We start from the raw sequence: 15,008 nt of genomic DNA on the forward strand, positions 1-15,008 counted from the left end.
ATAAAACCAAAGTTTTGGATGGGACTTCTGCTCCTACCTATTCATGTGGAGTTCGCTGGCGGAACTCAATGGGGCTATCCGACCGTGATTCCTCACGTGAAAATGAAGTGTCGAGAGAAATATTTCTGTGTGCCTTTTCAGCACTCATTTACCATTTCCTGATTATAATCATACCCTAAAGGTACTCCCTCCCCCTGCCCCAAAAAGGTAAGGACTGGACTGGATTAAGCTGCTGTGCAGGAAGCTCTTTCAGACTGCACTACATCACACTTTTTTTTTTTAAAGGGCACAAAGCTGATCGCTCTGCAAGGGCACACAATCTGTTAAATAATTTTTACTGTTTCCCCGTCCCCAGGAATAGGTTTGCAAATGGAAAGAAAATTCTTGCTATGGAAACTAAAATGCACTGTAGGTTTTTAAGCGAAATTATATTGGTGGAGAGCAATTACAATAATAATGGAATGGCACTCTGTGTTTATTCTATGGGAAGGGAAAAAGGGGACCCAACACTGTATATGAAATCTGACACAAAAGAAACTGATGTAACAAAGCAGTATCCATAGCAACAACAACTTAATATTTCAGTCCTCTTCAGCTGCAGTGGATTAAATATAATGACAAGATGTTCCCTTTGAAAAGTAACCTGTTGCCATGACAACGTTGTATTCTGCAAAGTAAACAGGGGCTGGTCAGAAAGGAGATGGAAGCCTGCGACTGAATATCAAAAAGGCAAGAAGCTTCTGTAGCAGAGCAGGGCAAAACAAGCACGCTCTAATCCGAGAGTGGCTTGTTCCAAACAGTTCAGAGAGAAGAGAGAGGATGTTCAGTTCAATAAAGCTTTGTCCTTTCAATTCTAAAGCAACAGGGGAGGTTGGAGGTTCAAGGCCAAAAGCAGCACCACTAAGGGAAAACAGTTCAGAGGTGAGGATGAGAAAGGAATAGGAGACAGCACAGAGTGGTGCAGAGCTTTAATTTATCAGCTTTAGAAAGAAGGAAAGAGAGGAAGGAAGGCTGGCAACAACAGTTCCTGCACGATTTCCAACACAGAAACAAGTTTAACCCTCTGCTTATCATCTACCCTCCTGTCTATACTGTACGCCAGACTCATACCATTTACGCAAAACCTGGCACAACTGCCACATTTGTCCATGAAAATAACGCAGCATTGCAATGCAATTAAGGACTGAAACATGGCAACAAAAACTGCCACAAGACAGAGTTTAAGCTGCAATGAAGTACACCAGATCAGCTTTGAGGGTAACTTGGGTTCAGGACTTGCAACACCAACTGCTATTACAGTATTGCCAGAGCCGTACAGGATTCAAGGCAAGAAACTCGCAGCAAAACTCTCCAGAGTCTGGAGGCATTGGCAAAAGGCATTTGCAGATTTCTGCATAGCACTTCTCTGCACTGTCCTATCTTTGTCCTATCCTTGACAGGAATCCAAGTCAGTTCTTTACCCAGCACATTTAGTGAAGATCTTTGCTAGGAAGCCAGGCTTCTGAAAGAAACTACACAGGCTGTATACTTAAGGTGGACCTTCAAGGCCAGGGATCGTGTATACAAGGTGGAATCTTTGAAATTGTGATACTGCTTCTTTCATGTTCTCCTTTTCACTATCAAAGTTCAGCAAGAAACATGCTATGCAGTAATTGCACATTTTTGATACTGACTTACATGCCTGAGACAGGGGTGAGGGAGGTGGTACTACTGCAGTACCACATCAAACCAACTACGTTCTTCATCAGTTCATTTCACCCAGCAACAGACATGGTTTAATTTCTTTCTGCTGTGGTCACCACACACTCCATGCTCTCCACCACATACTGCACTTCCACTGGCTTTCTGAAACACCTGCTACTAACCAGAAACAGCTCAGAGAACATGAAAATTAAGGTAATGCTACCATTAAGTTTTTTAAAAAACCAAACAAAACCAAAGCACCACAACCCAAACGTCACATATAGTAGAGCGTTCTGTGCTACCCATTTTAACCACTCTTGGAATAATCATTCCTGATTCCGTACACTGAGGTGATCCATAACTGAACTACAGGGATGCTTCAACAGAAAAAGGTTTTTAAACCAGCCAAATCACTCAGCCATAGACTACCTCTCAAACGCTCTTTCTGATTCTCTTCAGAGCTCTCCAAAAAGGCTTTTCAAAACCAACCTGCTAAAAACCACTGCCTACTGCAACATATGCATATCACTAATGCAAACTTCACGCTGCAAAAGAAGTTTCAACAATTAAACTAGAAGCACTATCAGTCTCGGTAACTCTCACCATCCTGGAATACTGCCTGTAGGAGGGGACAGAGCTCTCTGAAGTTGAGACCAGAAGGGGTACCAGAACAGTGATTACTATGCATTCAGCCATCACAGGGTAAGGACAGATTGTTAGCTAAGCAAGTGTGCAAAAACAGTTGGAAGAGGTCATTATTTTTATACGACAAAAGATTAAAAGAGGAAAGACACAGCTTAAAGCTAGGATATGCTGGGGTTTGTTTTTTCGTTTTTAATAAGCAATAACAAGCTATAGCACTAAACAATGAATCTTCTGAGATTTGGGTTTATTTACGAAGCCTGGTAAGAAAATGAATGGCTTACTAAATAAAACCAAAACCACATTAGATATATGCATTATAGGCAGAATAGATTATAAATTGCAATCATACACTTTAACATTGATGTAGCCAAACAGTCACTATTATTGGCAAGATAATCAGTTACATAAATTGAAAGCGTGATACAGTAAGGCAATTCCTAGATACTTGTGATTTCTGCAAAATTAATATAAATCTGAAGTGGCTAGGAATAAGAAAGTCTCAAGAAAAGGTTTTTAAAAAAATGCTTTCATGCAAATGGTCCAATACCCAAGATAAAAAAAAATGCTCTTCAGAGGCAGTTCTAAAAACATCTGGCAAGGGTCATTTTGTTCCATCTCTAGAGGGACAAAATGGGAGAGAACAAAATTGCTCCACTCCAACTTCAGCTGGTTAAAAAAAATAGTTTATCAGGGCCTCAAAGGGACTGGCATTACATTCAAGAGATCCATTTGGTAGGACTTCGCTTCATTTTATTCTGTGCATCCATAAAACAAAATTCAGAACTTCCCTTGCCATGTTCCTCCCTCATCTGATGCTACACAGGCTCTGTCTGCAAAGACTTAACTATAAAAAAAACAGCTTAACATACATTTGGCTCCTCTGCAGCATTAAAGTAGTCAAGATTTCACCACAGTAATGCAAAATAGACTGCCCACAAACACAATAAGCCTCTGTCATACATTAAGGCTCTATTCTCACTTTCTCCAAACATCTGCTTATGGTCACTGTTAGCAGACAGGATACTGAGGCAAATGAATCCTTAGTTTGACCCAAGACAACCATTGTTATGCATGTTATGTTCTTACATTACACAGTTCAAAATACAAAAGGGACAATCAGGTTCAGGCCATTCAACCTTTAACCTAAAAAAGCCCACAACCACCACAAACCTGTGAGTTAGGTGCCTAAGAAGAATAGAATTGGTTTCTCCTCCTGCCCCCAACCAAACAGCAATTCTTTCTTAAAGACAATGAGCTACATTGGTTTGTTTTCATTATATGGGGACCTATATCACTTCACAGATTAAACAATGGCCTGTTAGCTTTTTCCAACAATTATTTTCTACATTAAAAATTTTACTTCAAGTTACCCAATTTCAAACGTCCAGCTTGCACTTGTGCCTTAAACCTTGTTTTAACCAAGATTTTTAAATCCCTTTTCTAGAAGTAGTAACTTAATGCTCAGAAAAATATTCTTGCTAACGGTCAGCCTCTAGTAAGTTTAAGTTTTGTTTAAAACCTGTTGTAACAGTGCGTTATAATAAAAAAAGCACAAGCAATTCTGAGTTCCGAGTGAAAAAAATCAAACCTGTTTTCAGGCAAATGAACTTATACGGGAACGTTTTCAGTGATTGCTCAATCTAAAGCAGGAATGAATAAACATGTACTAACATTTCTATTTTCAGTACAAGCTCAAACCTGCTGACTGATTGCAGAGTCAGAACTTTAAGGAAGTGGCGGACTCACTGTTCTGCACCCATGCTGCTGTTTGGAGAAGGAAGTAGTTGCAGAGGTTTGAGTCAGACAGGGAAAGCTTTTCCAAAGAGAACGTTATTTTTCATCAGGTTTATATATGAGAAAAAAGACTATACAGTCCTCAGAAGTATTGTCCCCTACTCAAAAGCCAGGATGGAAGTGATCATAATACAGCCATTCTGAGACACAAGTTATTGCAAAGGAAACAAGCATTCTCTCCACATAGGAACTACCTGTGTGGGTAATATTTTGCTTGTAGATTTCATTGATCACCTCTCTAATACTTGTCTTCCAATATTTGTTCACCTTCAAATAAGGAAGACGCCAGCATTTTGATCACAAACTAAAAAAAAATATTAATTATAGTGGAAAACTTTTATTTATCTGGTCTACACGTCATTTTAATAGAACCAGAATGTTACTTATTTACAAGCAACATTTACACTGATAAGTAAATATGTAAATGAACTCAGCATGGAATTATGTTGCTTTAAGTGTTTATCCTGTATTCTAAATTGGCCAGGCAGTAGCTTTGCACTACCCAGAGCAAATATTCACTATTAAAACAGACTATATAGTATATCAGCACCATTTTTTCAGCACAATCACAGTTTATATGCGGGACAGTGGAACCAGGCAGCAACCTAGCGGTTAATTTTTTCAAAAAAGCTTCATCAAGGTTAGATGTAATGATCTACCACTCAGTCTCTTAGCTTCTTGACAACACAAATCTCCAGCTTCCTTGAACAGCAGATACATGGAGAAGCAACAGCATATGTTAAAGGTGATAAGCATGAAGAATGCAAAGCATAAAACAACCTTGAAGATATACCTAGTTCTGCCATACACCTGGAAATACAAAGCTCTAATTAAAACAAATTACAGCCTAAAGAACTGGAAGGAAGCTGGAAGAGGTAATCTTACTGATTTAAGTCTTGAAAAAAGCTAAAATGAAACCCGAACAAAGGGAAGTAAGACTATCAAGTACTTGGCCACTATTTCTTCATCTGAAGGACAAAATACAAGCACTTCCCCTAACATATTTGTAACTTCAAACAGTTGTTTGGAGTGAAACTAACTCACCAGACCACCTATCAACAGTCTCTGAACTGGAGAGAATCTTCTGGGCATCCAGCCAGCTTAAAACTTCACCATTAGTAGTAACTGCATAAGCACACTCCACAGTCCAATCAAGGAGAAAGGGTCTTTTCAGTGCACTAAATATCTCGCCAGTACCACAGATAACTTACACCAGACGGCCTTACTTCTCCTACCAAGGGTTTTTTGGGTGGCAGGGTGGGTTTTTTGTTTGGTTGGGTTTTGGGGGTTTGTTTTGTTCGTTGGATGGTTGGGGGGGGGGGGAGTGGGGGGGGGGGCAGGGAGGTTGGTTTTCTATTTGTGTTGTTGCTTTTTTTAAACCAAAGCGTAACAGTCTTGTACACCTATGCACAAACCTGAGGAACTGCTTTTGTTATAAACTGGCTGACCAACCCCACAACTGACAATACAGGTGAAAGACATTTGTGCCAAAGCATGTGGAAAGGAAAAATTGAGATCTCAAAAATCACTGAAAGTTTGCTGTGAGAGTACCACCGCCACAGGGAATAAAAATATGTATACATTTGCTAGGAGCAGGAACCATATCATTCTACACAAGCATAGCATGGACACCAGAGGCATCCTTCAAAGGGGAGTTCTAGGAGCCAATACAACCAACATCATATGCACAAGTTCTCATGTGCAAGTGATTAAGTGAAGAATGCCTTATTTGGCCTATTATCCCAGCAGTATTTGTTTTGCCTAATGTAATACTTTTGTTTGACAATCGGATTTTGTTTTGTTACAACCTAGAAGTGTTTTCATTTTTTTTCCACCTGTGCTATTCTAAGTTAACCTTATAGTTTTCAAAAATAAGCATGACCAAATTTTCATTTTAACTTTAGAAGTGGCATTTTTTTCAAATCTTTTTAATTATCACCGAAAATCAGCACAAAGCAGACTGCTTTGTACCCTCCCCATCCCTTAATCCATTCTCTTCTGCTTATAAGTCAACATTTAAAACAAACATTAGGGACACAAGCTGTCACATCCCTGTATTCCTGAAGAGCAGTATCATATTCCTGTACATACGCAAGTAGCTACTTCATTAGGAATAAGAATGTTTCTAAAGCCTAGGCCTACAGAGACACCCCTTCCAACCATGAGGTGATTCAGCCAGGCTGAAGTTCAAGGGAATTGTGCTCTATAAACATTAGCGTGACTTTGCTTCAGCCAACGGCAAAAATGACCAGTGACCCACACTAAATAGGTGTTCTTGCTTTTTATGCTGTATAGGTATAAAAGGAAATGGAAAAGGGAATGACACTTCAGATAGCATACAGATACAGACATGGCACTGACATGGGCAAAATTATGCAGTCTTATTCATCATTCATTCCTCAGCTTCTGACAAGAGAAGGAAGGTAGCCCCAGTAATGCACACTGCACAGGAAAATGACTACGTGTGCAAGGCTAGAAGTAAACCTTCTGCTACAAAGTTCCAGAGACGTCACTACGAGCAGCACAAACCATCCTGTCCCCTTCAAACTCAATACGCTCCAGCAACTCACAAACAAGTTACCCCGATTGAAGTATTTCCCCTCAGCAATAGACCCCATGGCGCCGAGATCAGTTCTGCAAGCCAACGGGCTAGGCAGAGGGCCACAGCAGAACAGCACCCAGTTTTGCACAAGTTCAGACGCTACTGGGAATGAGAACACGCCGCAGAATCAAGTTTGCTCCCATTCAACACATCCAAGTCCCATTTATATTTAGCAGTGCCAAGTCACTACGGCTGCCCCACAAGCCAGTTGCAACTGTACTTTCATTACACAAAACTGTAGAGCCCAAGTCCTCTATTTTATTCAGATCAGTCTAAATTCAAGCGTTTTGTTAGCCCAATGTGGGTATTGCTTACAGAGCTGTCACGTGAGAAGCTTCTCCATGCCCAAGACAATATTGCTGCGTTTCAGATGCATTAAGTGTTATTTGCATGTGACTGACAAGCAAGCAGAACCATGCTGGCTACTTTTTTTTTTTTCCCCCCTCCTTTAACACTTGAGGAAGTATCAGCAGGATCACTGCCCCTCAATCACAAGGAGAACCACCCATCCTCAGCGCAACCAATGGCTGCTGATCTACGACCCTCCCCGTAACGTTATCTAAACAGTCTGTTGCAGGCCCAAACATTTCCTAATAGCCACTTCGGTAACGCTGCATCCTGCAGAGTGCCTCTGCAGCTCCCTACAGACCTGCCATAAGGTTGGCACGCAGACAGCACAACCGAAATTAAAACTGCATCACAAGGGGGGGGGGGGGGGGAAGCAAAAAAAAAAAAGCCCACACAGCTCCAACATTTTGCTACATGCACCCCTTAGCCAGCAGATTCCCTGCTCAGTGCCCTCATGCACCATACGAACAGCTGCACGGCAAAGCTGATGTGATTACAAGGTTCTGAGGAACATGCAATAGTAATGAAATGATTTCATAAACATTTCAGAAGTCACAAATAACAGCAAAAATCATCATTGTTTAGGGGAGGCCAGAGTGATGTAGCCTACCTGCAGGGGCTGAATGGATCATCCATGACTATGACAGGCTCTTGTGGGTTTAGCTGTATTCCTGAACCCTCTACTTAACAGCTAAAACTCTGCCTTTTCCACTCTACCAACTCAAAATGGAGGCACATGCAGTCTGAGAGACCTCAGAGAGCTTTCACTGAGCTTGTGCTATGACCTAAGCCTGCACGCAGAACGCAGAAACTTCGCCCTCGGACTGACAGGACTGAGCATGTGCTGTGACCCTCCCTCATCCACACACTGTCTTACAACGCAATCAATCTCAACCCTGCTGTTTCCGTAAATAAAGCACACTGAACAGACTCTGCAGCTTCTGCATACCAAGCTAGTGTGCAGGGAAGTGGGGCCTTAGCTAGGGGATCTGATACAGCCAACGCTCGAGAGCAGAGCGATGCAAAGTCCGGAGGTCTCCGTTCCAGCACTTTTTAGATCTTCTCCAAGTAAAACACACGTCCGTTTCCAAAAGGCTTCTAAAAGCCTTTTTTCCCTACTTTGTGATTAGCTTTTAAAAAAATTACATGGATTAACAGGCTTAGAGGTTTTCACAGATGCAAACGACAGAGCTTCACATTTCCACGTACAATTCATTTGCTAGGAAACGAAGCAGGCAAGCTGATTCACAAAATACTTTTATTCTACCTGTCAATAATGCAATATATGAGAACATTTAAAGAATATGAATACTCAGCAACAATACCATTGCCATTTACGAGCACGTGTGAACACAAGGTGAACCCAACAGGAGCCAGACTTGACTCACTGTTTGAACTTCCTTCATCATCCTTGATTTTTGGCATTCCTGTTTATTAATGTAATTTGCAAAAAAAATTCTTAGCTACCCATTTATACAACGGTAATATTCCTTCCCCCTGCAGCACAAAATGCTTTAATTAGCATACCTGCCTCCACTTTAGAGCATCTGAGATGTCTGGATTTACTGTAAGGCTAGAGAAGGATAAGAAGTTTCTCAAATTTTAAATTTTAAAAGATAGAAACAGACCAAGCAAAACATACCAGGCCACAGAACAACCCCAAATTTTTTCTCTCTTGCAATAATCCAGTGACAAAACTTTATTATATAACATAGGTGGATACACTTTTCTTGCTGCCCGTATTATGTTGCCTCCCACCCCCTTCTTGGGAGCTTTCACCAACAGTCTGGCTCCTTCAATGAACCTGCAATAATAATTCAAACACTCAGTAAGTTGAACCTTTCAGCTACCGTGGCTCTGCTGAAACTATCTGATGCTACCAAAGCTCATTCATAATCTGAAGGAGCCAGTCCATAAGACACAGGATAGAGAGGCTAGGCTCACATTTGTAAAAAATTTTTAAAAATAAATTTAAAAACAAAACACAACCAATCATGATAAAAGTTCCTGTGCGGTTTTTTTTAATAATACTAAGCTATACTAGGCTATGTATTTAAAACTTCCAGAAACACAATAAAGCTTTATAAACTGCTTTAAAAAAAAAAAAAAAAAAAGACAAAGCCACTATAACATTCTATCAGCTCACTTCTGTTATAAAAATATTACAGGAGGCAACACGCTCAGAACAAGACTGCCTGACAAATTTTCCCAGAGTACAGACTAGAAAAAGGTAACTACTCCAACTATGTTGCACAGTCTTTACCAGCTGACCGATTTAAGTAAGAACACTTACAAGGCCAAATGTATCTAGTCTTTATTTCAACTACAACTGAAATGTATTTCTGGATTTTTTGTTGCTGTTGTTCTGGATTGGTTTTTTTCCCCCCTCAAGTTCACAACATGAACTTGAGAAAAAGTTCTCAGCTTTTATGCTACCCTCCAGTTCAGAGATAAATTGAGATATGGATACATATAAATAATGTACTCCAAAGGATATTAATAAAGTGTGATATCAGCCAGAAACAACAGCCCAAGGAAGTTGTACATCCATTTATCTAAATACAGTTTTTTGGGAGGGATTTTTGTCTGTTTGTTTAAAAGGAATCAACTGCAAGGCACTTCGACGCATGACAATACCTACTGACGTGAAGTGAGGGTGCTCAGCATCTTCCATAATTCTTTCCCAGGAATATTAGACAAGAGTGATACTAAACAACTTTCCTGTAATTTAGTAAGACATACAGAAGCCATCTGTTTCACATCACATGGGCATACCATACAAACAGTCCCCAGATTCCCCCATCAGGAGGATTCCTGGTTGTATTTAAAATTTCTAAACCTATTAAAAAAAAAAGGGGGGGGGGGGGCGACACCACAGACACGACGACCTGTAATACGCTGTAGGAATTGTCTTATTTAAACAAAGTATACCACAAACTGTCATAGTGTTCTAAGTGTAAGCATAACTCAAGCTCTGATTTAAGACATAAGGATGGATACGTTTAAAAGCCTTTATGATCATTTTACCCTCTATCACTGCCCTAGGCACTGTTATATGCATAGAATCAAAATATTCTGACTGCTAAAAATTAACCAGACAAAAAGGATCAAAATAGCAATACAGAGCTCTGCAGTCCTCTTGAGCCTCTGTTCACATTTTGGTTGTAGATATCAATTCATCATTCAACTACAATTTTTTCTAAAGAAGGGCAACATTAAGAAGAAGCTTTGAAAATCCTACTTACACACAACTCCACGCTGGCTTCTTGACTTCCTAAGAATATACACTATTCTTAACTGTTTCTAGACCCAAAACTTGTACTCCACCCACTATGCTTTCCATTGAAAGCAGAGAAAAAGAAAAAAAAAAAAAAAAAAAAAGAAGAGGCTCTTGATCCAGACTTTCAACAGAAATCCCCTTCCAGACAACATAAAATAGTTAGCCATGAAGGACAAAAAAAAAGAAAGAGCAATTCACCTTCAATTTCACTCTTGGGAACACTCTTCTCAGAGACACACCAATGCTCATTTAGCTCACATCACCCAACAAGAACACTTCAGAAGAAAAAGATTAAAAATAAAGGAAAAGCAAACGTTGTGGAATAAAAACACAGACAAGATCCTGGTCTTTCCAAAACATCTATTCAGCAAATACACCCACGCCTTGAATGTTTGGTATTATTCTGTTCTACAATGCAAAACAATGTTGTGGAAGAGTAATTTTGATTCATGGCCATGAAAACTGTTAGTAGAATAATGTCTGATTATTTCTAGTTCCAAGTAAAAATTCAGTAGCATTTAAATGTATGTATATTTACAGATGTCAGTGTCAGACAAAACTTTGTAATGTATTTGTTTACTCCTGAGATCAAAGAACTGACTGCCTAGTACATGCCAGTACACTACAAAAACAGGCCAATACCAATAGTGGCATTTGGCACGCCTGCATCCTTGAGTAAGACAGTTCAAAGTTGTTTCTCTAAGTCCATACAGGACGTCAGAGTACAAAAGGAAGGACTGGAAGAAGTTCTTGCCAGAATCAGCTACATCTGGCACTGTACTCCAGATAGGGTAATAACTAGAGTTGTAGTAAATGAGTAGTAAGATGTGAGCTGGTGAAACACAGCTGTCTGAGGTCAAGTAGCATGTTCAACAGCATTCCCAAGCCTTTCTGCATATTTCTTTTTAACAGGCAGAGCTGATTTCTGACTCAAATACCAAAAAAAAAAAAAAAAAAAAAAAAAAATCAAACAGCTTAACTCGAGCTAGTGCAGTTACTGATTTTTCTGAAGTGGTACATCAGGTCTGTTTGTCCATTAATGCTTCTTGACTGCTATTCTATACACTCTGAAATGCTTCTAAACTCATTTCAGGGCATACACTATTCACCTAACATTTCTTCTTTGATAAAGCATTGGTCTTATCTGGCCATTTGGGGAACCCAAAAGTTTGAGTGGGATTCCATGTTAGTGGAGTCAGAGCAGTCACTTCTCTGAAGAGACATGAAATTAATTATTGTAAAGTACTTAGCATAAAATGATTTTTCTTTCTCAGCTGGCTATACAAGTTTAGTGGATGCATTTCACACTCTTGAGAGCCGGAACATATTTCAGGTCTACTTACTAGCTTGATTAACACTCTATTCAGAGTGATAACACCCAGACTTTAGCTTTAAGATCAGTTTAGGTTTTTATTCCACAATCAGATTTTTCTCACTGATGTGAGAATTACTGAAACATAGCGTGTAATCTTTTACCGAACTCTATAAGGAGAAAAAAAAAAAAGCAACCAAAACAAACCAAAACACTCCCCCAAACCCCCAAAACAAACAAACCACCAGCTTGATATACACTCTAAAGAAAAAAGTTATCCCCAAACGCACAGGTTTACCACTTCTAGACCACAGAATGATCAACAGGATCACAGTTGGTATTCCCCAAGCTAAACCTATAGTCAGCAAGCTTTCAAATAGAAAAGAAAGGACAAAGCATAGTTCCTTTTAGCACTGTGTGCTCCAAGAACAAAAGGGCCTCTTGTAACACATCCACCACACCAGTGTTTTGGATGTTTGGGGGGTCTGGGATTTTTGCGGGTTGTTTTACAAACAGAACAACAGGAAAACATAGAGAATAGTCAGATTCCCAACACACTGAGCTGCATTTGAGAGTCCTGGAGAAGTATATGAGCATCTTATGCTGAACACAAAATAAAATCACTCAAACTGAAATGTATCTTTGCAAACAAGCAAAAAAAGCTCAAGCGTGTTTGATCTAAGAATGTATCCTATCACACATTTCTACGAGTCAGTTCAGGGGGTCACACTGCAGTATTCAGAACCTTATCTACAACATACTGTTACTTCAAGCTACCATGAACATTCTCCATCCTTTCCACGTGAAACAACACTACATTAGAAAAGCAGATCAAGTTGAAAATGAAGGGGTTTTTTTCGTAGACAAACCACCAACAGTTCATCCTGGAATGTGTGTTACAATACTTTTTACTTCCAAAAGCAAAATAAATCTAGAATTAGGTATTCAAAGAAGCATGCATTGGTATTGGCAAGCAGTAGCAAACACAAGGTCAAAAGTAATCGAGGAACCTAGACTCAGCTCCTTTTTCTAAACCTCCTCCCATTCCAAGACAAATACAGACTTGAAGACCTAGAATTAGGAAAAAAAACCCTGGCTGCAACCAAATGAAGAAAAACCTACATTTTGAGAGCTGGCTAGTCTGAGTAATTAGCTGATCACTAAGTGCTATGCTTTGTCATTTCATCGATCTTTTCAGGCTCAGTCATTTTCTAATAGCTGGAAGAATTAACAGCTACTTCTACACAGAAAGCGAGTTTGAAACTGCACTGACAACTCGCATAAATGGCACTTCATAAGAGAAAGCATCCATTAAACACAGAACTTGAACACTAATACAAATAGTTAATTTAGCGTTCACACCCTCAAAACTAAAATGCATTGAAGAAAAGTGACAAAGTTAAATATAGGGGTCAAGCATGGTGCTGAATATCAGAGAGGTGTATCATGACAACCTTCATAAATGCCTCACCTTGTCGGATTGCTCCAAAAAAATACACGATGTTATGAGAACATTTTAAAGTATTGTATTTTAAAATATTATAGGATTTCATGCCCTTTTCCCAGAGCTCAGCACCATACACTAGCAAGATTGCCTCCTAGGGACTTACACTGACACCACCTGCTATGAATGTAAACTGAATCGATTAAGGGAGTTTACCCAGTCCAATACCCTGCCTCAGACATATGGACAGTTTAAGACACTTCAGAGTAAGGTACAAGAAGCCTCATAAATAGGTAATTACATAATAATATGCCCACACATGGAGTTTCTTCCTAACTGCAAGCAGTTAGTGGTTCGCTATGCCCTGAAGGATAAAGATTCATATCTGCATTAAAAACAGTACATCTACCATGTAACAATTCAAGTGTTTATTATTTATATGCCTATCTAAACCCTACTTAAAATAATACTTTTCTCAACAATATGTCTAGAAATCAAGGTCCACAGCTAATTGTTTTCTGCATTGAAAGAAACAATAAAACTTCCAGTCGGCACAGACCTTGCTGAGCCCTGTTACGCATTATTAATCTTTTACTCAAGTGCTCATAGAAATATGCCCCTAGACAACAAACTATTTAAGGCTGGCATTTGTAAGGCATTCTCTGTGTTTACAAAACTACATAAATGAAAAAAAAAAAAAAAAGTCATAGTTTGGACCTGAAAAATAATGAAGGTACAGTCTAGTATCAGCTTTGCTTTCCAAACACAGCTGATAAAGATTGGTTCGACAACTTCCAGGCAGCTTGAAAGAACTGTGAAATGAAAAAGCATGCTGAACATACCTTCTTCAAATATGTATTAACTCCCCCCAAAAAGTTCTTTCTGTACCTCTAATTTGCTCTAGGCCAGCAAAGCATAAACTACGATTTGTTGATATGGGACCCTATGGGAGTATTTACACATGAAAGCTTGAATTTCCACACTTAAAAACTTCCAATTTGATTTCTTAAAAGTGTGTAAGTTTCAACATTGCTTACTAGAAGATGTGAATGTATTTTTAGAAGTATTTTCAGGGTGTGCATTTAGTCAATGAGACAGCTTAGAATTCCTGCTAACGTTTGCAACCTTTAAAAAAATGTCACACTTTTAAAAACCTGTTTTGAAGCAGTACATTATTTACCCAGAGATGCAACCGGATGTCACGACTCACTGCACAATTTTGTTATCTACTCTTAATGTTTCTCCTATACATATACTCAGCAGGAAGATGTAGCTTCTCCCTCACATTCCCTTTCACCCCACCCCACCTTCCTATCAGCATCATACCCGATTTCAGTTTTTCTTCCCTTGAGTAGTTTTCCTGTTCCTACAGGCTCAGATCAGTGGTAAAGCTTGCCTTTAAAAGTATCTTCACTTACCTTGTCTCTGGATTATAGCCCAGTATGTAGAAAAATGAATCCACTCGGGCTTTAAACTCTCTAGCAGCAAATATGTCAGAGAAATGGGAGATATTACACTTCCCTCTGAAAGAAAGAGGGAAAATGGTATTAGAATTCTACCTTGAATAACAGCTGTTTTAATTAAGTGCCACTGCAATCTGTGTATAAGCCACAGATATCCTTGTGTTCTCATAAATGTCTAAAACGTCATAAATATAAGCCTGTTGTAACTAATAACCATGCAGATTCTTCCCATGGTGAAAAGGGAAGAAAAATTCAGTTACAATGTCTCAGATGGTGTTCTACAAACATTCATTAATTCTCATTCAGCCAGCACATAGTCCTGAGGAGCCCAAATTTAATCAGACTAAGGAACAATATCTACCCTAGAAATACAGTCCTGAAAGTGCCTTATTTTCAAAGTTTTTACAGTCCTATTACACTTACGTCTTCAAGGAAGC

The 15,008-nt window shown here is 39.3% G+C and overlaps 1 protein-coding gene across 6 annotated transcripts in view; it reads right to left on the bottom strand.

The window, feature by feature from the left end:
* Positions 1-15,008, bottom strand: part of RERE (arginine-glutamic acid dipeptide repeats) — a 257,136-nt gene that overhangs the window by 105,387 nt on the left and 136,741 nt on the right. For 5 of the 6 annotated variants that reach the window (XM_052791717.1, XM_052791716.1, XM_052791713.1 and 2 more), the window contains exon 6: positions 14,527-14,631. In XM_052791717.1, the coding sequence (XP_052647677.1) occupies positions 14,527-14,631 (105 nt within the window). Of the gene's footprint in view, positions 1-7,682; positions 7,859-14,526; positions 14,632-15,008 lie in introns of those variants that run through there. The other variant, XM_052791719.1, reaches the window with a different exon arrangement.

Source organism: Harpia harpyja, chromosome 7, assembly GCF_026419915.1.
Source record: "Harpia harpyja isolate bHarHar1 chromosome 7, bHarHar1 primary haplotype, whole genome shotgun sequence".
In the NCBI taxonomy this organism is placed as follows: Eukaryota; Metazoa; Chordata; class Aves; order Accipitriformes; family Accipitridae; genus Harpia; species Harpia harpyja.